A 25,770-nucleotide genomic window follows, 5' to 3' on the forward strand; every position below is an offset into this window, starting at 1 on the left:
GCTAAAGAGAAAAGCCTGAGGAAAATGAAAATATTTGCAGTTCTCAATAAAAACATATTGAAGAAGCCTGGCAATATATTCTTAAATGCTGTTGAACCTAATGGAAGACATGTTTGGGGTGAAAAAATGTGGAGACATTTAATGAGGAGCCTCACAAAAAATAATCTAGAAGGAAAATCACTTGCATTTTGTGACATGTGGCAGTGGTTCATAGAACGTTGTTGCTAGGTTCCTATCTTTGGCCTATCAGGGTAAGCATTGACAGATTAGCAGCAAATTATACCTGTAGGTGTCACTTTATTTACTTAGGATCACACTGTTAAGTACTTAAAATCCTGGCTTTGGTTTGGTATATAGTATTTGGTGTTTCTCACACTTTAAGAAAAAATGCACTAATTTCTAATCATATCTTCCAGAACTTGCAGCCTACAACTCTTAAGTTAGATAAATCTTGATGTCTCTTCTGGCGCACTCCCTGCATCCCTCATGTCTTTGCAGCACCACTTTTTTTAATTAGACATCTTTAGACCGGAATCAGATTTGGATTTGCATCTCCATGAAGGTCATAAACCATGCTTTTTGAAACCTTGCACCTTGACTGTTGATGATCCTGACTCATATCACTATTACAAGTGAAAATTAAGACTTAAAGAGTGACATCCTAAGTAAGGTGGGGCCATAAATTTTATTATCATCGATGTCCTGGCTCTCTTCCAAGGAGCATCATGGCACAAAGAGGGTTCCCAGCAACTGACCATATCCATGTCTTCTTGGCTTCAACAAGGTTACCACATCAAGACTTCACCCAAAGGACAGTAATGTCTAGTCAGCTGCTCGCCAAGGTTACAGGCACCTGTGTGCTTTATCTGAAATACTGCAGCTGGAAAGGTGAGAAATGGAACCTGTTACTTTCTTGATCAAGAAATGTCTTCTGTCATAAAAGCATGGGCCCTTCACCCCATGCATGCCAGTTCACTAGGTTAACTATTATGTGGAACTACCATAATTTTTCACAACAGTACATCTTGGTGGTAGGAAAGCTTAATGATAAAAATGTTTATCAGCTCCCAGGCAAGCTAGAAGACAAAATTTGGCACATATAATTTGTCCATAAGTAGTAATGGAGGTGGGAAATTCTTGGACTATTTGAAGACAACAAATCCTCTTCAAGCCCACTCCCCTCCCTTTCAGAATAGTTTCAGTAAATATATATCTGGAGATGATACTGTTATTCACCAAAACCAGATATGGGGCGGGCGGGGTGGAGTTGAGGAGGACAGGGTTTGCTGAGAGGAAGAGACATCATCAGAGTACAATGCCTTAGAGCCCACCCTCCAAAACAACCATTTTATCCACAGGAACGGATCTTCATGGCCTGGAGATCAATTACCGGGAGATCTCCAGGCCCCACCTGGGGATTGGCAAGCAAAACACTTAGTTGTTAACAGAAGTTGAGGAAACTTTCCCATCAATTTTTTTAATTCCAAAGAGAGGAAATTCAGAGACATTACTGAGGGTAATAACAGAAGTGTTTTCTCTCTGGGGAAAATACAACACTCCGACGGTCTCCCCACGCCCCCAACCCGGATCAGAGTGCTGATGTGGAACAGAGTAGAGGAAGAATAATCTTGCATATATTAAAGGTTAGGCTGAAGTATAGGACCTGTACGACGGAGGAAGGCAAATGAGTAATGGGGAAGAATCGTGCGGAGGGGACAGAGACTGTGGGGACGGGTCCTGGATAAAAATAATAAATTCGGGGATTCGACACCCCATAAAAAACGCCTTTCGGATCTCCACCTCCCCGTCATCTGAAGGCATCCTCCATTCCCGCCATGGTTTCTGCACAGTGAAACAGGAAGAAGGAACTTAATTCCTTTCCCCACATGTTGACGGGGGGAAAAAATGCCTGTAGGCGGGTTGTCACCCCCGCCCATCCCCCACCTCCCAGAACCGAGGTCTCGGATAGAGACGCGTGCTGGAGCAAGTCGCCGAGGGCACGCGGAGAGCCAATGGGAATCATTCTTTTGCGGGGAGCCAATGGGAGAGGTTGAGACATCCCCTGAAGTTGGGGGTGGACAGAAAGCGTTCCTATTAAGGAGGTGGCCCAACTTGCCCAGAAGGCTCTCGGCTCTCGTCCCAGTGTTCCTGGTGTTACACTTGCTTGAGCTAGCAAGATGACTACTATACAACAGGGACGGGTTGTGATTGTTGGCAGGTAAATTCCTTAACGCATTCGAGTACTTCTTGCGTCCAGTGCCTCGACAGAGGAGATTAAGAAATAATGCTTAATGTAGTAAGGAGCTCTGCAGATGGTGGAAGTTAAAAGCGTGTGTGAAAGGGGTAGATTCTGCCCTGACTGTAGGGTGCTTCCGTTGATGCCCGTGGGCTAATAAAAACCTTACATTAGCACCTGATGCTGCTGGTGTCTTAAAGGAATAACACCTCAATGCTGCTGGTGTCTTAAAAGAATAACACCTTAGTAACCTATTCAACTCACAACATACCACAGTGGAACAACAAAAAAAAACCCCCTGTGGTGTGTGTGTGTGGGGGAAACCATGTACACTTTAAAAAAATCATTTTTTAAAAACCAAGATTGCATATATCCATGCTTAGACAGGTTTACAAATAGGTTATTTATTTTTCTTTATAGTAACTTGTTGGCAATAAGAATGCCTTCATACTGCTGTATAATGTATAAAGTCGCGTTCAGCTTGAATATACGCATTCTTAAATATATAAATGTTTTTAGAAAGTGAGCAATAAACCATGTTTGTTGAAGTTTAAGCTGCAGTGTATCCAACTGTGCTGAGGTAAAACTGTTTTAAATGCGTCTTGCATATGCTTTTGTCTTAAACTGCTCTCATATGATATTTTCATTAGCTCTTCCATTTCTGTCAGTGAGCCAGCCTAATTCTTCAGATAAATAAGCACAAGCTTGTTCTCCACAATGGCTGCCCAAAGTGTACAGTTTAGAGGTGTGATGTGTTCAGAGCATGTGCAATGACTGTCATGTGACTTTGTCCCCTGTAGGAGCTAGGGGCTGCCCTCAGTTATGCATCAGTCACCAAAGGAATGCAGAGGGTAAGGTCTAGCCTTGCCTGAATGGTAGGACCAACTGGCCAAAGAACTGAAACAGCACAAATGGGAACACCTTAGTTAGCACAGGACAAAGGCCAATTCCTCCTGTGCCAGAAATGTATTGACAGGATACACTGTGGGACTGTGAATTCTAAATAAGTGATCAGACATATGGGGCTGCAAACTAATAGAAGAGGGACCTTTTGAATCTTAAGCTAATGAAAATGATATTCTGAATATTGAAAGTATTCTAAGAATAAAACAGTAATGGGGTCTGTATTATTAGTAGAATGGTCTCTGTTATTAGTAGAATCTAGCATGGCCTCTGTTCAGTTAATAACTTGTGTATTGTTAAATTGTTGAGGATAATAAAACTGTGTTAAGTACAACTGTGATTGTTTTTTTTTTAAAGTGGCAAAATATCAAACTCTGCATAATTCATACTGTTTAAATAATGCTTCATTGACCAATACATTTATGGTGGAAAAACTTTTTGTTCTTCTGAAGGAAAGTACAATACAGAGTCAAATCAAAGACTTTTCTAAGCCTCCATGTAGCGTAAGAAGTTAGTGTAGACTTTGAATTTTAATGAATTATATTAGTGAATTATAAGCTGTATGCAACAGAAGATGGAGTTAAACTGCCATTTTTCTGTTCTGCATTTACATAGTTCATAATTGCTGGTTTCTCAGTTCCATGAAGCATTGTGCAGGGCAATCCAATAATCTTAGTGGTCTTGATAGACAGCAGCATCAGACTGCAACAGAGCAAGAATCTATTTGCTTTTAAGGATCCACATTGTATTACTGTGGATTTTTCAGTTAATTTGGCTACATTTGTAATATAAAAATTACAAGTCCCTGTGCAAGCACTAGTCATTTTTGACTCTGGGGTGACGTCTTCTATGTTTTTCTCTCAAACTCAGTGGCTGCTCTCTGTTTTCCTGTCAGCTTTCTTTCCCCACCCTTGCTGTTTAAGGTTGGTTGGTTTTTTTTGTCATGGTTCCTGTGTGTGACACTGGTCATATGGCATTACTTCACTTTAGGCAATCCATGCATTGAAAACATATATTGAGAACTATGAATGCATGGCAAGTCTAACTACATCATGTTTAAATTATAAAAAGTAAGCAATGCTTCCCTGACTTGTTTGACCATTCTGAAACTCAGTTCAAGCAAGTAATGGATCCTTGGAAATTTGAACCATGGCCTGAATCCAAAGGATTCTTGTGCACATCCAAGAGATTTGAAATTGTATTAGTCAAACAGAAATTCCTCATTTGGTAGGGCAAACATAATTTGAAATGGATGCGAGTTTAATAGTTTGTGATATGCCATAGAAATCTGCCATTTAAACAAAAAAAGTCAGAAGTGCAAATGGACATGTCTAAATGACCTCTCTAGATCTTAGACTCATTGTTTAACTGGAGCTTCTAAATGCTTGAACTAAAGCTTGTAAATAGTTTATGATGAGTAAATCTCCTTAAGGCAGCCAAGGAAGTTAAATCTAGTAAGTTCAGTGAACTGTGTTCCTTCAAGGTTTTTAAAAAAAGACTTTACATTTGCTACAAATGCCTGCATCAGAATGTGTGGATAGATTGGGTAGAAATTGGGTTGGGGGGTGGGGTGGGGCGTTGCTCGGTAATGGCAGACGCAGAAGTTTGAGTGTGCTCCCACTTCCCCGAGGCTAAATCAAGCTGCCAATAACCTGACCCAGAGATATGCACAACAACAAGCGCCAGACAACTGCAACTAAGAGGAATGCAAGAACGCTAAAATCAGCAAAAGTCGAAGCGTTTTTTTAAGCCAGGAGAGCAGGGGAAGTCCCATCCCCCTTCTACCCCAGAAAATCTTAAAATGGCGCCTGTTGCGAAAGACGGAGAAAAGGAACAGTTACAGCAAGACTCAAATGTTCTCACGAAGCAAGACCTCAGAGAACTAAAAGATGACCTACGTACCTATATAAAAGAAGCGGTTGATGATGTTCTACAACCTGTTAACCAGCTAAAAACGGCAATGTCTGAAACGAATAAACTAGCTGAGCACACTACGGAGGTCAGCAAGACGGCGGCGTCCCAAATACAAAGTTTGCAAAGGTCGGAAAAAAATCTTACAGATAAGACTTTTGACTGTAGAAAACAGATGGAGATCTTGTAATCTTAAGCTAACAGGGGTGGAGAAGGACATTGATAATAAAGGAGACCTGGCAAGTTATATTTCTGTGTGGCTGGGAAAGGCTATTGGAGCGGAAGACGGGGTGGCTCCAGCCATTATTAGAACTTACAGACTGGGGGCCTTTGCTAGAGCACGGAGAAATAGGCCCCGTGATGTCTTGGTACAGTTCCTATATCCACAATCTAGAGACAAAATTCTAAAAGAAGCCAGAAAAACCGGAAGTCTCATACATGAAGGAAGGAAAATACAGGTCTTACTAGACCTCCCCACAGAAGCTATTCAGAAACGTAGAGCTCTTAATTTCTTTGCAAATAAACTCTTTACATCCAACATGTGATTCAGATGGAGTGCTTCTTCTAACCTATACATCTTTCATAACGGCTCTTTATTGGAAGCGTCAGACATTACTTCGGGAAGAACTCTATTGAAAGACTTGGGGATTGTACTGACACCAGAAGAAGCGACAATCTCCTCTAGAACCAATGAAAGCATATAACAAGTGTGACTCCAATATTTTTCTCCTGAAATCTTTGGGAAAGACAAAACTACTTAAAAGCATGCGGTTTGTGCAACATATATACGAATTTTGTTTGTTTTAATATATATTACCATTTACGGCGTTTGGGCAAGACTTACAGTATTATTAGACTTAAAACACAAGAACCTACTACATATGCTTGTACATTTGATGCTACAGTGCAGACAAAAAAGGCAAAGGTGATATGATTTGAAAGTGCAAATGAAGAAAGAAGGAACCTCATTATTTTATTTTAGTTATGAAACGTTATAGTAGGATGTATTGAATGTACATGTCATTAGAAATTGAGGATATCTAAAGAAATAATAGAGTTACTAGTAATTGATAGAATGTGTGAGGATGTGAATGAATGGAACATGGATGTATGAAAGGTAATAATATTTAGACTAGAGGTGAGGACTGATTGAGGTAATATAGCCATAAAGGAAAAAATGTTAAACTCATACCCCCTATTCTTTTTCTATTTTGTTTTGTTTCTTTTTTCTCCCCCCCCCCCATTTTAACTATTCTCACGAATAGATAACATATTAGCAAGTGTTAATCAAAGCTGATTTACTACATAGACTTAAATAATAATACAATTCATAGAGACAAATGTAAATACTATTAAGTAAAAATATCATATTACATAAATAACTGATTAGGTAAAGTGCTTATACATATATAAAGATCAGGAATGAATTAATTTGATAATTACTTATTTAGAGCTAGATTGGAATAAATTGATATAAGTTAATGATTAATTGTTCTCCCTCCCCCCTCCCCTTTCTGTTTCCTATCTTTCTCCTTTTTTCATGTCTGGCCTTCTCCAACCCGTTTCCCCTTTCTCCTTCTCTCTTCTTTAATTCTCCCCTATCCCCTCTGTATAGACGTGCATGTGTATTTTGATATTTGGAAGAGAAGGGTAAAGTAGAGAAATGAGACTGGATGGGAAATAAAATTGATATAGTTGGGTTGGTGTATTTATGAGTTGAATTAAAAGTGTGTATGGATTTATAGGTAGATGTAGAATGTATGAAAAAGAAACTGCATCTTTGATAGATCAAAGGGCATATATAAATATGATTTTGCCCCTTTCTAAAACAAAGGTGAAAAAGGAAGTACGACTTGGATAGTGGGCTTATGCAGCATTAACAAGTTAACACAATTAGTTAGGATCATTTAGAGCTACAAGATAACGAAGAAAATTAGAGAAATGTTGTAGAATTTAAGGAATACGACTAAGGTTATTATAAATGTTTGATGAGACTGATTTATATGGTTTTATAGAGTATTGTTATACTTAAGATATTATCTGAAAATACATATAAGATTACACAGTTATTAAAAGTTTAGTATCGGCAGTAGAAATACTTTTTTAAGAGAAAGGGAAGGTGGACTGCTCAGTGAAGTACGGTAACTTTTTTTTTTAATTCCTCCGCGGGCAAGGTGTTCTTTTCGGACAAGGAAGCTTATCTATAGCTTTCTCTCTCTCCCCATAGACAAGGGAAGAAATTCTGAAAACTATCCCTATTTAGGGAAACTACGTTCATAGTTTTTTGTTGTGTTACGTTATAATAAAGTTGTGTACTCTTAAATCATCCCAAAGATGTCACATATTTACAAGCTTCTTAGTTGGAACTGTAGAGGTCTTAATAACCCAGTTAAGCACAGACGACGACTTAATGCTATGAAAAGGGAGAGGGCAAATATAGTATGTCTTCAGGACACACATCTGAAAAATGCTAATGCAATTTTTTTTTCTTTAAATTGGTTTAATCAAAGCTACCAGGCTACAGGGACATCAAAGTCCAGAGGTGTAACAATTCTATTTTCAAAATCGGTACCTTTTCATTGCCAACAAATAAAATCTGATCCTAAGAGTCATTATATTTTTGTTAGAGGGGAGCTAGACGGCCAGCCACTTACAGTAGCATCCTTGTATGCCCCAAATGTTAATAATAATAAATAATAAAATTTTATTTATATCCTGCCCTCCGAGCCTAGGCAGGCTCAGGGCGGCTAACAACATATCCATACAATAGTTATAAAAAACTTTTAAAATCAGCATTAGTCTTAAAAACTATTCTAATTTACATTTAACAATAATTTAACAATAACAGTGGTATTTCTGGTGCTATTCTGTCAGTTAACATAATGGTGAAAATCACTTTTTAAAAGTGCTTTTTAAAAATGGCTTGTAAAATCCTGACCTTCACATATAACAGAACTTGGTGCCTGGAACAGATTCCTGGAGAACTCTGTCCTTTTGTCTTTGTTTTTAAACCAAGTTTCTATCCCTGTATAGTTACTGTCCACCTTCTTCCAGTTTGCATTATCAGCGAAATATTCTAGAGGGAGAAGAAAAGGGGCATGGTGGTAATAATTTCTTCATCTTGCTGCTATCACATATAACCTTCCAGCACAGTGTACAATCTTAAATTATGCCCAAACTACAATATCTGGAATTAGAGCAAGAAATTGACAGTTGATAAATTTTATGCAGATGCTCTTCAATAAGATTTGCATATTCTTTGAGCTCCAAATCTGAGTTTTCAGGATATAATGATTTTTAAAATTTTAAATGTAGTATTTATCATTACAATTGTAACAAGCCATATCAGGGGTCCCCAGCTTTTTTGAGGCAGTGGGCACATGAAAATCAGAAAGGGAAGTTAGCACAGCCACAAAGTGTCAGGGAATGAGATTATGCATAATTCTAATAACAAGTCTTCAGCATTTCAAGGAGAAGTTCTGTTTAACAGAATGGGGTTTTTTTGTAAAAATGAGCATATTGTTTGAGAATATTTTGTTGCTTATACATATTGCATTCACTGAGAAATGCTCATTGGCAGTATGTCAGATTTCCAGTGGCAAATCAAAACGTTTGCTGGCTCCATCTGCTGTCTTCTCATAATATGACCGGAGTATGGCAGCCTCAATTAAGTAATTTTAGCTTCTAGGGAGAATTCAGGATTGATTTGAACCCACTTACTTGTCTTTTTGGTGGTCCATAGTATCCATCAAACTCTCCTTCAGCACAACATTTCAACTTTCTTCCTGTCAGCTTTCTTCATTGTCTTAACTTTCACACCCTTATATTATAACAGGACATACTGTAGCATGAATTAACTTGATCTTGGTCTCCAGTGCTACCTCCTTAAAAGTTAACCTCTATGACAGTATAAAGATTGACATTTCATTAATAAATAAAATATCCACATTAACAATTAGAATATCCAAACTCAAAGCTACTTTCCAGGTTTAATCTCACTATTTCTCATTAATAAAGATGTCTGTTAGCAGGACTAGAAAAGATAGTTGAGATCCTAAAAAACCACTGCCAGTATTGAACAGAGGTCCTTCAGTGGCTATTTGGCACAGGGTATTGCTGGAACACTCTGTCTGGGGCAGCAATGTTCTGTATTCTTGGTGCTTGAGGGGAGGCAACAGTGGGAGGGCTTCTAGTGTCCTGGCCCCACTGATGGACCTCCTGATGGCACCTGGTTTTTTTGGCCACTGTGTGACACAGAGTGTTGGACCTGATGGGCCACTGGCCTGATCTAACATGGCTTCTCATGTTCTTAAGATAAGTGAGCTAGATAGACCAGTATCCTGACTCCATATCTCTTATGTTAAGATTGATATACGCTCATGCTCTTACATGCGAAAAGGCACTTGTATGTATTATGTTTGAGATGTGCATAGGAGAGGTTGCAGCTTCACAACATATACAGAATTTCTGACCAACATTGATATAAAATGGTCTTTGAACATGCAGTATAATGTAACCACAAAGTCTTATGAAGAGATAGTATTTTCATTGCTCCCTAGTGCAAGCCTCTGTCTAATAATCTTGGATGCTCCAAGAGCTTTTGAGCACAAGCCTGTTTTGCTTTGTAATTAGCTAACTGATTGTTGGTCCTGTCTTCCATTGTCTCAAAAGAGGACTTGAACCGCCCTTACTAATTATGATGATGTTTGTTCCTCCTTACACTCCAACAAGATGGTTATATAAACTAATATTCTTTTATCAAAGATTTCAGGTTTTCACGGCTGGTAACATCATTAGGGATTGTAGAATCTTTCGGGCTCAAGTGCCGTGTTCTACTGGAGAAAGTTTTTCTTCCAGACGTTTCGTTCTCGGCTGCGGAGAACATCCTCATTGGCGTTGCAGCCAGAGCAGGCGCTCTGACCTTCTTGGCTGCTGTGCATCACTCAATTTTTTTTTCTCACTAGTGGACTCATTGGATGCAGCTGGGCCATGGTGTTTGCTTCTGGTGGTTACCAAGTGAAACTTTATGATGTTGTTCAAGAACAGGTAACAAAAGGCCTGAAAAAAATCAGGTGAGTCATCTGATTTTCTTTAGCTTAGGATAATCAATATTAACTTACTGTATGATTATTGGGTTTGATTTCCAATTCCACATAGGGTGAAATCATAAATAAACAATGCGGATTTTAGAGTAGATTCAAAGAATATGAAGCTGTCTGAAAAGGGTTAGTTTGTAACTAAGGTTCTCAAATAGGGTAACTGTGCAATGTCTCTGTGTTTTGGATGTTAATTTATCAAACTACTTTTCTGCGTGTAGAAGTTCTTGCTCTTAATCTTTAACATCCTACCTCTTTATAGTAGTAAAAAAACTGTTCTTATGATTGTTTAGAATTTGTGTGTTGCCTGTGGCTATCAAAATACTTGCTAAAGCCGGAATTCATAGAATACCAGTCTCTGGAGCTTCCATATGAGCAAGCCAACTAAGCAAGATAGTAGCTATGAAATAATAGATACATTGGAGTGGAAACTGTAAAAAAAGTAATAGGCATGTATCAATCAGGGATAGGATTGATAGAGGAGGAGGTTGTCAGCTGGAGGAAAAAAATAATTATCCACGGTGTTTCTTTTCTCCCATTAAACAATGCCCCCATAAAACACCTTGTTTTCCCTTATCTATGTATGCTAGAAACTTGTTTCTTTCTTGAAATTACAGCTGTAGTTTCTCGTACGTTCAGCACTGATTTTTCTAAAAAACTAGAATGGTGCCCTGCAGTACAGTACTATGTGGGGCTACCCTTCTAAGCCCATAGAAGCATAGCTTTGCTTAAGAGTGCATTTCCATTGCACTACAGTTGCAGCAATTAAGCATTTATAATGAGTAAAACAATTCCTTGTCTAAATTGCCATGTTAGAAAGCAAGAATAAACATGAATAAAATCAGTGATTGGATAAGCATATGGAGCAGAGGTTTATCAGTGGCTATTAGCCACAGTGTATTGTTGAAACTCTGCCTGGGGCAGTGATGTTCTGTATTCTTTGTGCTTGTGGGGGGGGGGCACAGTGGGAGGGCTTCTAGTGTCCTGGCCCCATTGGTGGACCTCCTGATGGCACTTGGGTATTTTTGGCCTCTGTGTGACACAGAGTGCTGGACTGGATGGGCCACTGGCCTGATCCAACATGGTTTCTCTTATGTTCTTAACATTCCATGCGTAAACTGCTTCTTTCAGCTAGATACAGCTCTTTATGAGATATGTTAGAATGACAGTCGGTGTCGTCGGAGATTGAATATTGTGTGACAGCCTGGTCTAATTTGTGTAACGGTTGACTTGCATCTTTGTATGAATTATCATCCTCCTTCCAAATCTAAAGCCATTCAAACATGCCAATAAGTAGTAAGATGTAAGCCTGTGCATGTATCTGTTTGCTCCAGGGTGTGTCAGCCTGTTTTGTCTCAAATGAGGGAACATCCGAGGAATATTTCTTCCTGCTTCGTGTTCTCCGTGCATCACACTGATAGACTTTGGACCTGTGCAGATATATGACTAGGAAACTTCTAGAACTAACTTCTGGGTTCAAAAATAACCTCCCTTGAGATATGCAGTTTTGTGTAGTCCTTGCCCACAGGCAATTAGAAGAAGATGATATTGGATTTATATCCCACCCTATACTCTGAGTCTCAGAGTGGTCACAATCAATCTCTCTCTCTCCCTCTCTCAACTGGGATAAAAGCAAACTATGGTGTGACTGCAGTAGCAGCCCTGGAAAAGGAAGCAGGAGAAGGAAGTTGTTGGTGGGCCAGATCTGAGCCCTGCGGTGGGGCTAGGAGAGTTGTTACACAGCAGCTGCCCCTTCAAGGACAACTCCTGTGAGAGTTATGGCTGACCCAAGGCCGTTCCAGCAGGTGCAAGTGGAGGAGTGGGGAATCAAACCCAGTTCTCCCAGGTAAGAGTCCACACACACTTAACCGCTACACCAAACTGACTCCCTTAGGTTCTCTCTTTCTCTCGCACACACACAAAAAAACAAAAACAAAAAACCTGGGATAAAAGCAAACTATGGTGTGACTGTAGTAGCAGCCCCGGAAAAGGAAGCAGGAGAAGGAAGTTGTTGGTGGGCTGTAAGTTTGACATCCCTGGTTTAGGCAGTCTCCTTAAGTAATTAAAAAGTTCTGTATGACATTTCAGCAGTCACAACAAATACTGGTATCTGGGTTTCTCTCTGTCTTTAAAATATTTGAGAGTTAGTATAGTGACTAACATATGTGAACATAGGTATTCCTGAGGAGCAATCATGGCTTAGAGTTGAAGAGTATCAGCTTTGTATGCAGAAGGTCCCAGGTTCAGAATGCCAGCCAGTATGACTCAGTATGAAGCAGCTTCATGTGTTCAAATTGCATCTCCCATCATGAACTCACTAAAGCTGCATTAAGCCAGGATGTCTGCAAACTCAGCTTGTTGTCAGGCTCACATGCACACCTTGTTCCTTTCCTTTTTTGAGAATCCCTAGCAACTGACTCCACTTATTGTGATGTACAAATGCAGGTATGCAGATAAAGCAACATTAGTGGTTCTCCACCCCACTGCAGACCAGGATTCCAAACCCTGCTAATGGGAAGGGTTGTGTTGAAGAAAGACACCAACTAAGTAACACTTGAGTGCCACATCATTCTTTCTGCCTTAGTTGCTGTCTGCTGTAATACGGGAACAATGATAATGATCTACTTCATAAGGCTGTTATAAAAACTAATGAGATCATGTGTTGAAGCATTCTGAACCTTTTTAGAAGTAGTAAATAAATGCATAATGAAGATAAGAGGGCTACAGTAGCCACTCTGGTTGAGGATTTGTGATAATTCCATCATGAGTTCATGAAGTGACACTTCCCCTAACACTGGGCGTTTTCGCACTGACCTTAATCGGCAGCAACGCCCCTCTTCACCGCGCAGGATCTGTGCGGATTTTGCACCAATTGCCGCGGAGCACCCGGAAAAGCTGCAAAGTCCCGCGGCTTTTGCGGCGCAAATGGAAACCGCCCAAAACCAGTTTCCGTTTGCGCTGCAAAAGCCGCGGGACTTTGCGGCTCTTCCGGGTGCTCCTTGGCAATTGGTGCGAAATCCGCGCAGATCCTGCGCGGTGAAGAGGGACGTCGCTGCCGATTAAGGTCAGTGCGAAAATGCCCACTGTTTCATTTCAGCACAAAATTTTCAATTTGCATACTTCCAAATACATCAGCAAAAGTTTCAGGTGTGATGTGATGCAACATGGTCTTGTACAGCCAAAGTGGAACAGCAGCATAGTTGTGGAGAGAGATTCCACAAGCAGCCTCCAGCTTCTGAGTCCTTGCCCCACCCCCAACCCCCAAACAAGAATGTGTGTTTGGTTTTTCCTTCTTCTTTTTCCTTGTTGTTAATCTCTCTGGCTTAGTCTTAAGTACAAGACAAAATCTATTGTTGAACAAGCATGTCACCGTAACAGCTTAAACAGACTGAGCACCTGTTTACTTTGATTTCCCTGTCTGCAATATAAGGAAGTGTTTTCATTACCTGTGGTTGCTCTCTTTTGGCTTCCATTGAACTTGTAAAGGTAGTCCCCTGTGCAAGTACCAGTCGTTTTCAACTCTGGGGTGGCGTTGCTTTCACAGCGTTTTCACGGCAGACTTTTTACGGGGTGGTTTGCCATTGCCTTCACTAGTCATCTACACTGAACTTTTACCAACATGTAAATGTTTCTTAGTATAACTAAGGAACAAAAGCTTGTGCTTCTGGTTATATGCTGTGAAGCAAAAGGTCAAAGTTTTATTTGAAGTTCTGAAATAAATATTTTTTTTCAAGAGGGGTAGTGGATTGCACTAAAAATAAATGGGACATATATGATGCCTTATAGACATTCCAGCATAAATTTTTGTGGACTAAAATCCAGTGTATCAGATACATGTAGTGGTCCTTCCTTGGCAAACCTGTTAATGAGGTTATGGGGGAAAGGCTTACATACAGCAGTTTAGAGGACTATAAAACACACAAAATACAGGAAAACCAAGTTTGAGTGCAGTGGTACCTTTAAGACCAACAGAGTTTTATTTACAGTATAAGCTTTCTTAAGCATAAGCTTTACCTGGAAGAACCCACTTCATCAGATACATTGAAACAATTTTCTCAAGGTTTACATATGGGGGTGGGTGGGATGAGGAGTTGTGTAAGAGCTGGGCAATTATAGCCGAGATTGGATGTAAGAAAGATCCATGAATGACTGTAAGTTAGCATACAAATACAAGAGTTAATAAACAGATGTGGGAATGAGATTTGAGTCTAGTGGCACCTACAAGTAATTTAAAGTCCAATTCTGGGTCCAATACAGGTAAGACATAACTATGTAAAATTTAATTGCAATTGAGAACTGTACAAAGACAGTTCACAATCTTCCTAGCTTTAATAATAAAACCTTTTGAACATTTAATATTGGTGTGCACTATCTAGAGCAGGGATGTCAAACATATGGCCTGCAGAGCTCAGATCTGGCCCACCAGCATCTTCCTTCTTCTGCTTCCTTTTCCAGGACTGCTACTGCAGTTGTAGCATAGCTTGCTTTTTTCCCAGTTCCTTCAGTGGCTCTTTACTTCCTACCTCTTGCCTCCCTGCCCCCCTCACAGCTCCCTGGAGAGCCAGTTTGGTGTAATGGTTAAGTGTGCGGACTCTTATCTGGGAGAACCGGGTTTGATTCCCCACTCCTCCACTTGCACCTGCTAGCATGGCCTTGGGTCCGCCATAGCTCTGGCAGAGGTTGTCCTTGAAAGGGCAGCTGCTGTGAGAGCCCTCTCCAGCCCCACCCACCTCACAGGGTGTCTGTTGTGGGGGAGGAAGGTAAAGGAGATTGTGAGCCGCTCTGAGACTCTTCAGAGTGGAGGGCGGGATAGAAATCCAATATCATCTTCTTCTTCTTCTTCCTCAGTGGCCACTTAATATGGGAGAGATTCAAAGACAACTCCCCCCCTGGATTTTCAACTGGAGAGAGAAGGAGGGAAAGTTGAAGTCCCATGGCAGCTTTAAAACCAACAATGTTTTATTCCAGGTATAAGCTTTTAGAGCCAGTTTGGTGTAGTGGTTAAGTGCATGGACTCTTATCTGGGAGAAACGGGTTTGATTCCCCACTCCTCCACTTGCAGCTGCTGGAATGGCCTTGGGTCAGATATATCTGTTGTAGGAGTTGTCCTTGAAAGGGCAGCTGCTGTAAGAGCTCTCTCGGTCCCACCCACCTCCCAGGGTGTCTGTTGTTGGTGGAGGGGCGGGGGGGAGATTGTGACCACTCTGAGACTCTGAGATTCAGAGTATAGGGCGGGATATAAATCCAATATTATCATCTTAATAGTGTGCAAGCACAATTCTTCAGATGGAGGGAGGTTGGATGGATTTTTCTGACAATTACAATTTACATTGAGGAAATTATTTTGTCTTATTCTGAAAGAGTTTTTTGCAATAGATTGGATTTCTCCGTTTCTATCTGGATTCATATTCTTTCAAAAAGACCCTGATTAGGAATTAGAACACTTGGATTGGTCATATCTTGGAGAGTGGAGCAATTTCAGATGCCAAATGATAATAGCACACATTGGTAATGAGAAAGGGAAACCAACTCTCAGTTCAGTCCTGGAGGACTCATAGTCTTGAGCTTCATTATCAGCAGTCTCTCTTTTTAACCTCCCTTTGAAATTCCTTTGTAAGAGCACTGCTACTCTTAGGCCAACAACTGAGTGTTGTGGTTTCTAATGTCACACGTATGTCCATTTATTTTTGGAATCCTCCTGGATGGAATTGAGACCTAGGTTTCCTGCCTCATTAGCAACGCTGGTATTTCCATGCCTACTACCCCTCTACATGTCACATCTAATCCAATCAAGCCTGCTATTGTGATTCACCTGCTATTGCCATTTGACATCTGAAATCACCTTTATAAAGTTTATTTCTCCTGTTCCTTATGTTACATTTTTTGGCACGGAAGGCATGGCCTGACAAAGTGACATTTATGTCAGATATGGCTCTCAGAACAAATAAGTTTGATACCTCTAAAAGAGTCAGTTTGGTGTAGTGGTTAAGTGTGTGGGCTCTAATCTGGTAGAATCGAGTTTGATTCCCCACTTCTTCATATGCACCTGCTTGCTGACCTTGGGTCAGCCAAAGTTCTTGCAGAGCTGTTTTCTCAAGAGCAGTTCTTTGAGAGTTCTCTCAGCCCCACCTACTTCACAGGGTGTCTTTTGTGGGGAGAGGAAGGAAGGAAAATTGTAAGCCAGTCTGAGACTCCAAGTGAAAGGCAGGATATAAATCCAATCTCTTCCTCTTCTTTTTTTTCTTCTGGGGGGGGGTGGGGGGGGGAAGATGTGTATGAGTGGTCTCAATTAAATTTAGGACTTACCAGCTAAGAAGTAGCATTTTAGTTAAAAAGTTACAATATACTGTACTTTATCTGTGAGACTAATACTTTGCCTTAAAACTATCTATTCTAATTTGAATTTCATCCACCCCTCCTGTATTTGGCAGCGTTAAACAACATTAAAAACAAATATTGTGCTTGCTTTAAAAACAGAAATCTGCCCACACTGGACCCCTGGTGATAGAATACTTGGAACCAGGAACACTGTATAGATAAGAACATAAGAGATGCCATGTTGGATCAGGCCAATGGCCCATCCAGTCCAACTCTCAGTCACACAGTGGCCAAAAAACACACACACAAAAACAGGTGCCATCAGGAGATCCACCAGTGGGGCCAGGACACTAGAAGCCCTCCCACTATTGCCCTTCTAAGCACCAAGAATACAGAGCATCACTTGCACCAGACAGAGAGTTCTATCTATACCTTGTGGCTAATAGCCACTGATGGACCTCTGCTCCGTATTCTTATCCAATCTCCTCTTGAAGCTGTCCATGCTTGTAGCTGTTGCCACCTCCTGTGGCAGTGAATTCCATGTGTGAAGTGTGTTGATTTTCCTCATGTTGTTCTAGCTGTGCTATGGGTTTACCTTTGCAGATGTGTGACTGTCCCTGTGATGTGTGGATTTCACAACCCTGATAGGATATTCTTCATACTAAGCCCCATTACTGCGTGCATTGAGGCATGTGTGTTTTCCAGACCCACTTCTATATGAAAGCAGTCTTACTCTTCAGATGAAGTCTCATTCCTATACTGGCTAGCTTAGATTTAATGCTAGCTGAAACAAATGTCCCAAGAAGCAGTACTTAGAGTTTGTATTTTACATTCTTTAACCAGCCTGAAGCAAGTCATTGGGAAGGTAAAAATGCATTGGCACAATTTTTAAAAAGTTAATCCTGTAATGCCAAACCACTGAACTTCTGTTCAGCAGCTGCCTATAATGAAATTAGCAATGCCAGCCTCCCAAGATCTAACAACCTTAAAAACCCAGTCTGAGCAATGATTGACGCACTACCACTAATGATCCTTGAGTAAATGATGAAGTACTTCTGTGAGTTTGGAAGTTTAGAAGAGGCCAAGTATCAAGGTAAGGTAATTGGCCAGTATAAATGAAAGAGGGATTCCAGGCAACAAGAGTAGTTAATTACCTACTCAGATGGAAGGGAAAGAGCATGTGGACGGGGGAGAAGTGGGGGAACATAAAAAGATTAAGGTGAGACAGAGAGAGTTACCAGTTCTTGGACCAGTGGAGAAATTTAATAGTAGTGGAGTAGGTCCAAAAGGCTGGGCAGCTAGTAATCCAATAGGGGAAGGGAAGGGCCACAGTTTGCGTGCTGCTTCAGCTGTTCACAAGAGTAAGACATACAGTCTTGGCTCAGACAAAACTACACCCTGGAGAAAGATTCTGTCCTCAGTTACAGGGTAAGTAGGGAAGGTCCAGAAAGAAAATAATCTTTTCTTTCTCAGTGGTAGTGCAGGGGGGAGGCCAAGTGTGTGCCTTCTGGCTATGTAAATGAGAGGATGGCTCTTTTTGGATACATGTGTTAATTCAAATAGGGGGAAATGGGCTTTTGAATTTGGTTGTGATTTCTTGGAGAAGCAGTGGGTATGCTTCTGCTGATTATATCAGTTCATAGGGTTGCCAGCTGCCACTTGGGAAGTACCTGGAGATTTTGGGGGTGAAGTTTAGGAAGGGCAGTGTTTGGGGAGGGGAGAATGCCATAGTGTACTGTCAGTAGTAGTCCTTTTCTCCAGGGGAACATCTCTGTCACTTGTAGACTACTTAAAATTTCAGGAAATCTCCAGCCACCACCTGGAGATTGGCAGTCCTATAATGATAATGAAAAGCACCGTTAATGACTACAGGAAGGGTCTCTTGTGGCAATAAGATTGCTGGAGTTTCCAGACTGTGGTCTGGTCATCCCTGAAGGCTGGTCTGTGTGGGTGAGTGAGGCAGTGATTCAGTTGTGCCCTTGTGCACTCCCATTCAATGTGATCTCATCGGGTGCTTCCGATTCTCCCCTTCATCTCCTGCCTGACAAACGGCAGTAGTGAAAATTAATAAAACTTATAACTCCGTGTACTTTTTTCCTGTTTTTAAAATAGCGAACAGATGAAAGAACTTGAAGAGATAGGAATGTTGAAAGGAACACTGAATTCAGAGCAGCAGCTCTCTCTTATCAGTGGCTGCACAGATTTAAAAGCAGCAGTAGAGGGCGCTATTCACATTCAGGTGAGTACGTCACACAGTCAAGGATCCTGCCTGCGGCATGGACCGTTGCAGTAAGCAGCTGCAGTTTATTAATCCCATAAACATGTGCGTCATATATGTATTTCATTCAGGTCTGGCTACAGATAAAATTGAAAATACTTACACCTTTTTTATAAACAAAACCTCAGTTTCCCTTTGAAGCAATGATTAATTTCATTCCAGAGATATTTGTGCCCTGGCTAATGCACAACGGAACAAAAGAGGAAAGTGAGTTCTTTGCCTTCTGCTTTTTTATCTTCTGTGATCTAAACAATGGCTTGGATCTCATGAGAAATTTATGGGAATAGAAGGGTGGGTGCTTCTGGGGATGAGCCAGTGCTCAGTGGTAGAGAGGGATCAAACTCAAATCCGTCTTATACTGAATCAGACCCTTGGTCCATCAATATTGGCAACAGCTTTCCAAGGTCTCACATAGGCCGTTTTCGCACTCACGTTTTACTGGCGCCACGACCCTCCTGACGCCGGCGAATCTGCATGGATTTCGCACCAGAAGCGCCGGCGCACCCAGAAGCGCCGGCTACTTCCGTCGCTAAGCCAGCGCAAACGGAAATCGCAAAGATGCAGGAAAACGTTTGCGCTGGCTTAGCGACGGAAGTAGCCGGCGCTTCTGGGTGCGCCGGCGCTTCTGGTGCGAAATCCATGCAGATTCGCCGGCGTCAGGAGGGTCGTGGCGCCAGTAAAACGTGAGTGCGAAAACACCCATAGAGATCTTTCACATTACCTACTGCTTGATCCTTTTACCTGGAGATACTGGGGATTGAAACTGGGACTTTATGCATTCAAAGTAGAGGCTCTGCCACTGAGCTGTAGCCCCTTCCCATCTGCTTGGCATGTAGAAGGTTCCTGGTTGAATCCTCCACAGCTCCAGGTAAAAGAACAGGTAGTAGGTAGCCCCATGGCGCAGAGTGGTAAAGCTGCAGTACTGCAATCGGAGCCCTCTGCTCACGACCTGAGTTTGATCCCAGCAGAAGCTGGTTCAGGTAGCCAGCTCCAGGTTGACTCAGGGCGTTTTCGCACTGACCTTAATCGGCAGCAACGTCCCTCTTCACCGTGCAGGATCTGCGCGGATTTTGCACCAATTACCGCGGCTTTTGCGGCGCAAATGGAAACTGGTTTTTGGCGGTTTCCATTTGCGTCACAAAAGCCGCGGGACTTTGCGGCTCTTCCGGGTGCTCCGCAGTAATTGGTGCGAAATCCGCGCAGATCCTGTGCGGTGAAGAGGGACGTCGCTGCCGATTAAGGTCAGTGCGAAAACGCCCTCAGTCTTCCATCCTTCTGAGGTCGGTCAAATGAGTACCCAGCTTGCTGGGAGGAAAGTGTAGATGACTGGGGAAGGCAATGGCAAACCACCCTGTAAAAAGTCTGCTGTGAAAACATTGTGAAAGCAATGTCACCCCAGAGTCGGAAATGACTGGTGCTTGCACAGGGGACTATCTTTACCTTTTAGTAGGTAGAAGTGGAAGACCTCAGCCTGAGACACTGGAGACCCATTGCCAATCTGAGTAGACAGTACTGACCTTGATGGACAGATGGTCCATGTGCTCTCTTCTGCTATTTTTCTCTTTGCTCTTTTATTAAGTCATCATCTCTACCTCCATAGAATCATAGAGTTGGAAGGTGCCTCCAGGGTCATCTAGTCCAATCCCCTGCACAATGCAGGAAACTCACAAATACCTCCCCCTAAATTCACAGGTTCTTCATTGCTGTCAGTTGGTCATCTAGCCTCTGTTTAAAAACATCCAAGGAAGGAGAGCCCACAACCTGCTGAGGAAGCCTGTTCCACTGAGGAACCGCTCTAGTGGTCAGAAAGTTCTTCCTAATGTTGAGCTGGAAACTCTTTTGATTTAATTTCAACCCATTGGTTCTGGTCCTATCTTCTGGGGCCACAGGAAACAATTCCACACCATCCTTTAGATGACAGCCCTTCAAGTACTTGAAGGTGGTGATCATATCATCTCTCAGCCGCCTCTTCTCCAGGCTAAACATGCCCAGCTCCTTCAATGTTTCTTCATAGGACTTGGTCTCCAGACCCCTCACCATCTTTGTCGCCCACCTCTGAACCCGATCCAGCTTGTCTATATCCTTCTTAAAATGTGGTGCCCAAAACTGAACACAGTACTCCAGGTGAGGTCTTACCAGAGCAGAGTAAAGCGATACCATCACTTCATGTGATCTGGACACTATACTTCTGTTGATACGGCACTTCCTTTTCTTGTTGCTCTTAATTTGTATGACAGACTTCCTAGGGAAGAACTTAAGAATGTTGAAAGTGCCACTGTCCAGTTTAACACTGAGCCACACACCTGGTACTGTTAGTAAAATGGGACTGATAGTGGAAGAGAGCCATTTTAAAAAGGCATGTATGTATTAGCTAAAGTACTTACTGCATTTCCTGCATCTTGCATTTAAATACAGTATCTCATCTGGGTATCACATGTGTCAGTGATCCCAAAAGCAAATCAGAGCACTAATAGCCGCCCTGAACCTGTTTCAGCGGGGGGGGGGGGGGGATATAAATTAAAAATTAAAAAAAAATATTATTATTATTATAGTGATTGTTTTGAACTTGCGTTCAGAGTACAAGATGTGAGTAGCTGACTTAAATATTTGAGAGTGTTACTAATCAATGTTTTCTGCACTGAGGCATGTCATGGTAACTTCACTCTAAGTCTGCAGTTGTGTCTTTCACCTAAGATGGAGCAAACCGAATGTGGCACAGCATTCATCTGATTTGGTAAAAAAAGCAAGACTAAGTTTTCAAGTTGCACAGAGACCCCCTCCTCCTGGAACAGTTTGGTAAATTGAAAAATAATCTCCCCATGGAGGTACATTGAACAGTAAATGTAGCACAGACAGCAGTTACAATTGCATTAAAAAAAAAAAGTAATGCAAAGAAATCCAGCCCTCCACAGCACTTTCCACTCTCTACAATAATGTGCAAGGCAGCTCCATTAAACAACTATAATTACCTTAGATATCAGAGAAGCCTTTGAGCAAAGTAAATCTGACAGGCCTCCTGAAAAGAAATGTAAAGAGCTGTTGTAACTTGCTGTGTAGCTTCAGGCTAGCCATTCCAAACACCTGTGACCACAAAAGGAAAAAAACCAATTTCTTGTAGCAGCCAGGTAAATGGAACAGTGTGTGGGTGTGGGGGAATATTAAGAAGTTCTAAGATGGTGCAGAGGTTCATCTTGAATCGGATCAAGAGTATCTTTTTAAAATCTGACTGCGAAACATCTAGCCATATAGATGGGTAAGAGGCCAGAAAATGATGTTAACAAAATATTTAAGTAAGCAAAAATTTTCAGTTTTTGCTTTAGCTCTTAGATGTTCATGTGTGTATTTAAGGAAGTGAGTTTTGACCCACACAAGCTTATCCCCTTGAAAATGTTGTTATGCTATAGAACTTGAATTTTGCCATGTGTGTGTGTATCTTCTGAAATGTTTTGTGTGCCCAGTGGAGGGAGCCAGTGTGCTGAAAAGCCCGTTAAAGAGCCATCACTTTAACTTTTTTTTTGAAGCTGAGCCGCTTCCCAGCAGACTGTTTTTCAAATTAGGGTTCTGGGTGGGCAGTGAGTCCAGGCATGGGCATAATCATCTGTTATTCCATCCCTAACAAGCCCTGAAGTGGCTAAGTTAGAGCCGCTGCCATAGAGAACATGTAAGAATTCACATTGGTGGCTATCTTAATGTTTTTTATTTGGTGTCTGTATTGACACAGTAGTACACCCATGCAAAATATGTATTAAATTTTAAAAAAGCAAGGCAAACTTTGACCAAGTATGTACTTGCTAAGAAGACATGCTGTCTGGACGTACCCTGGAGTGGTCATAAAATAAAGTGTGTAATGTAAATGCTTTGTTGGGGATGTAGTCTGTCCTCCCAGTTGTCCCATGTTTGAAAACATCAGCAAAGAATTTTAAGAATCTCAATTGCACGGTGTTTACAACTTTCCAATGTACTTAAAATATAAAATTTGGAAAGCTGCCCAAAGATTTGTGTCCTTTGTTATTAGTAACTTTTAAAGTTTGTTTTTCCTTCACAAGAAACAGTAATCTGTCCCACTTTATAGCTGTAAAATATTCAGGTGGGTCCAGACTTCTGGTTGTGCTGATGGAAAGTGCTTTTGCACAGGTCTAGTTTCAGCTCCAGCTAAATAGGAAGGGGGAACTGGCAGAAATCTCCTTCCCACTTGTACATGGGAAGAGAGAGGGTGGAATCAGTTCTGCTGGTTTGAACAAAATAAATGGGTTATCAATGTAAGAAAAGCACAAATGTATTTTTTTTAAAAAAAAACAATGCTATTGAAAGTTGCTCCCTTTCCCTTGCCGGGGCAATATAAGATATATTGATTCTCAAAAATCAGCAGTTTTCATTATACACGTTTGCATTTTGCTCCTGTTTAAAAGATTTATCAGTGGCTATGATTAGTAAAGACTCAGAGTTATTCAGTTAGTAAAATCTGGCTACTTAGTTAACTTCGTAGTTGCTTCATTCATGTCTTATTCTATTTATTCCAAATATTTGTATCCTATCTTTTTCCATGCTGTGAAACATAAAGAAGCTTTTTACATAATCAAACTACTTAACAGTAGTTTCCCCAGAATCATTTTTCCAGCATAAATAGCAAATTAATAAAATCAACTAGTCTACTGAAGCATAATTTAGTCCAACAAAGTCTACTCTTTATTACTAGTCGATGAAAAGAGCTGAGCCTAAGTAAGACTTTTTTCGAAGGCTGGCTTGACAAAATGCAAAGCCACTCTTAAGTGTAAATGTTTTCCTTCTATTACAACATGTTTACCTGCGCTCATGGTTTATTAGAGGTGAGGAAGCCATAAGCCTGGGAGTTGGAGCTGTGCCTCTTGACCTGATTTCTGTTCAGCTGCCTGAGTCATATCCATGCAGCTATTTAATTTCACTCCCACTACAGTACTGACTTGCACTGTGTAATGTACCTTGAGTCTCAATGAGAAAGGTGGACTGTAAACATAAATACACACACACACACACATATTCTACTTTATTCTAATCTCTCTATATATTTCATTCTACTTTAGCATGAAGGCCCCTCCCACTCCAGAGCTAGTCTCTGATTATGTCCATTAAAAATCTTAAGAGCCTGTGTGTGTGTGTGTGTGTGTGTGTTTAGGCTCTTAAGATTTTTAACGGACATACTCAGAGACTAGCTCTGGAGTGGAAGGGTCCATTATGCTAAAGTAGGATATTACTAGATGAACATCAAACTGCAGAGAGGGAATAATCCAAGTATGACTGAGGACAAGGTGTTCATACTTGGATGCATGCGCTTTTGCTTATGTTTTTTGTATGATCTGCAGTCTGATTGAAACATACTACTAAGCCCCACTGCCTGTATTGAATTCCTTTCTTTTAATCAATGGACATTTTAAAACATTCTTTAACCGACCTAAAGGCAGTAATTAAGAAGGCAAAAATGCATTGGTGTCATCAACAGAGCCGGATTAACAATTAACCAAGTTGGCACTGGCCTATGGGCCCCTATGCCTTTAGGCGCCCCGGGCCAGCTTTTCCCCACAGATTTCCCCTTCTTGCAGCCCTCCTAGCCTGCACATGCAGCCAGCAACTGAACTGCTCTTTGCCAAGTGTGCCTGGTGCGGCTGCTGCTGGCATTGTCACCAAGTTTGCCTCTTTCTGCCTCTCCCCTGCAGCTTAGTAAAAGGGGCTTTTAAGAAGGTGCCTGCAGGCTGCAGTGGGAGCTGAGGGCAGTGGGGTGGGTACTCAGACTCTGAGATAAGTTGCAAGCCCCCCCCCCCCCCCAAGATTTCAGTTGCCTAGGGGCCTCCACATGATTTAATCTGGCACTGGTCATCAAGTCACGTAAGGGTTTTCAAGACAAGAAATATTAAGAGGTGGTTTGCCATTGCCTGCCTCTATGCAGCAACTCTGTATTTCTTTGGTGGTCTCCCATCCAAGTACTAACCAGGCTTGACTCTACTTAATTTCTATGAACTGATGAGACGGGGCTAGGTTGGGCCCTCCAGGTTAGCACATTAGCACATTTTCTTTTCTAAACAGTTAATGCTACAGTGTAAAGCCATTAAGCCCTTGTTCAGCAGCTGTCTGTAAAGGAATAAGCAAAATCCATCTTCACCATTTGGAATCATCTTAAAAGACCTTTTGAAGTATTATGGTAGTACCTGCAGAACAGCAGCCTTTTTGGGGATAGCGGGCCTGGGGCAGATCTTTTCTGAAGGTTACATTTGCACAATGTAAGGAAGAGCTCTGGTTTTCACCCCCACATGCCCCTATTTGTATAAGCAGGACAGCAGCCTGTATGAATCTCTGTCAATGTAGGAAGAAGGAAGTGAACACTCCTTCTGAAGTTCTGCACCCAGCCCTAGTTAGTAGGAAAATTTCCCTTAATCAGTTGCACCATTGAGAGGGTGGATTAAATTCTTCCTTTCAGTGCCATCTTAACGTAAATCTGTTGTCTTCCTTCCTGCTCACAACTGCAGCAGCTTTCGCCGCCTAATCATATTCCCTATTGTCAGAGTCAAAGTTGCTTGACAATGGGCAAGGGCCATTGTTGCATATTCTCATGACACACACCTTAACTGTTGGGCTTGCCAGCACTTGCCTGCTGTGTTGCAGAAAATGCACCCTCATATTAGGAGAATTGTATTTCACTTATATAGGCTTTTGTGAACACAAAAGGGTTTTCTTAACAGTGCTCCCTCCAAGAGTCCTTTTCTGCTTTCATGCTTGTATCTTAAAGACCTTCAGTGGTGGTAAGGCGCCTTGGGCTATAGTCCTTCTAGCAATCCTCCTGCAGTGCGTTTTGGGGTTTGTGAATGAAAGCTGAACTCTGTGAAACTACCTACAGATAAACTCCAGTTTCGCATTTAGTTTTTATTGCAATGTTTTACATATTCTGTAACAGCTGCAGTTTGTATTCTTGCCGTGCACACACACATGGATAGATATGGAATTAGCACTTTTAGCGAATTCTGTTTATGCACAGGTCACCAAAAATCTTCTTCGTAGTC

The 25,770-nt window shown here is 41.4% G+C and overlaps 1 protein-coding gene across 1 annotated transcript in view; it reads left to right on the forward strand.

Annotated features, from left to right (window-relative positions):
• Nucleotides 1-2,057: 2,057 nt before the first annotated feature.
• The window catches only part of CRYL1 (crystallin lambda 1), a 61,435-nt gene continuing 37,722 nt past the window's right edge, over nt 2,058-25,770 (forward strand). The window contains exons 1-3 of the mRNA XM_060234817.1: nt 2,058-2,218; nt 10,015-10,122; nt 18,577-18,703. Of these exons, the coding sequence (XP_060090800.1) occupies nt 2,178-2,218; nt 10,015-10,122; nt 18,577-18,703 (276 nt within the window). The 5' untranslated portion in view covers nt 2,058-2,177. The remainder of the gene's footprint in view (nt 2,219-10,014; nt 10,123-18,576; nt 18,704-25,770) is intronic.

This window comes from Heteronotia binoei, chromosome 3 (assembly GCF_032191835.1).
Source record: "Heteronotia binoei isolate CCM8104 ecotype False Entrance Well chromosome 3, APGP_CSIRO_Hbin_v1, whole genome shotgun sequence".
NCBI lineage: Eukaryota > Metazoa > Chordata > Lepidosauria > Squamata > Gekkonidae > Heteronotia > Heteronotia binoei.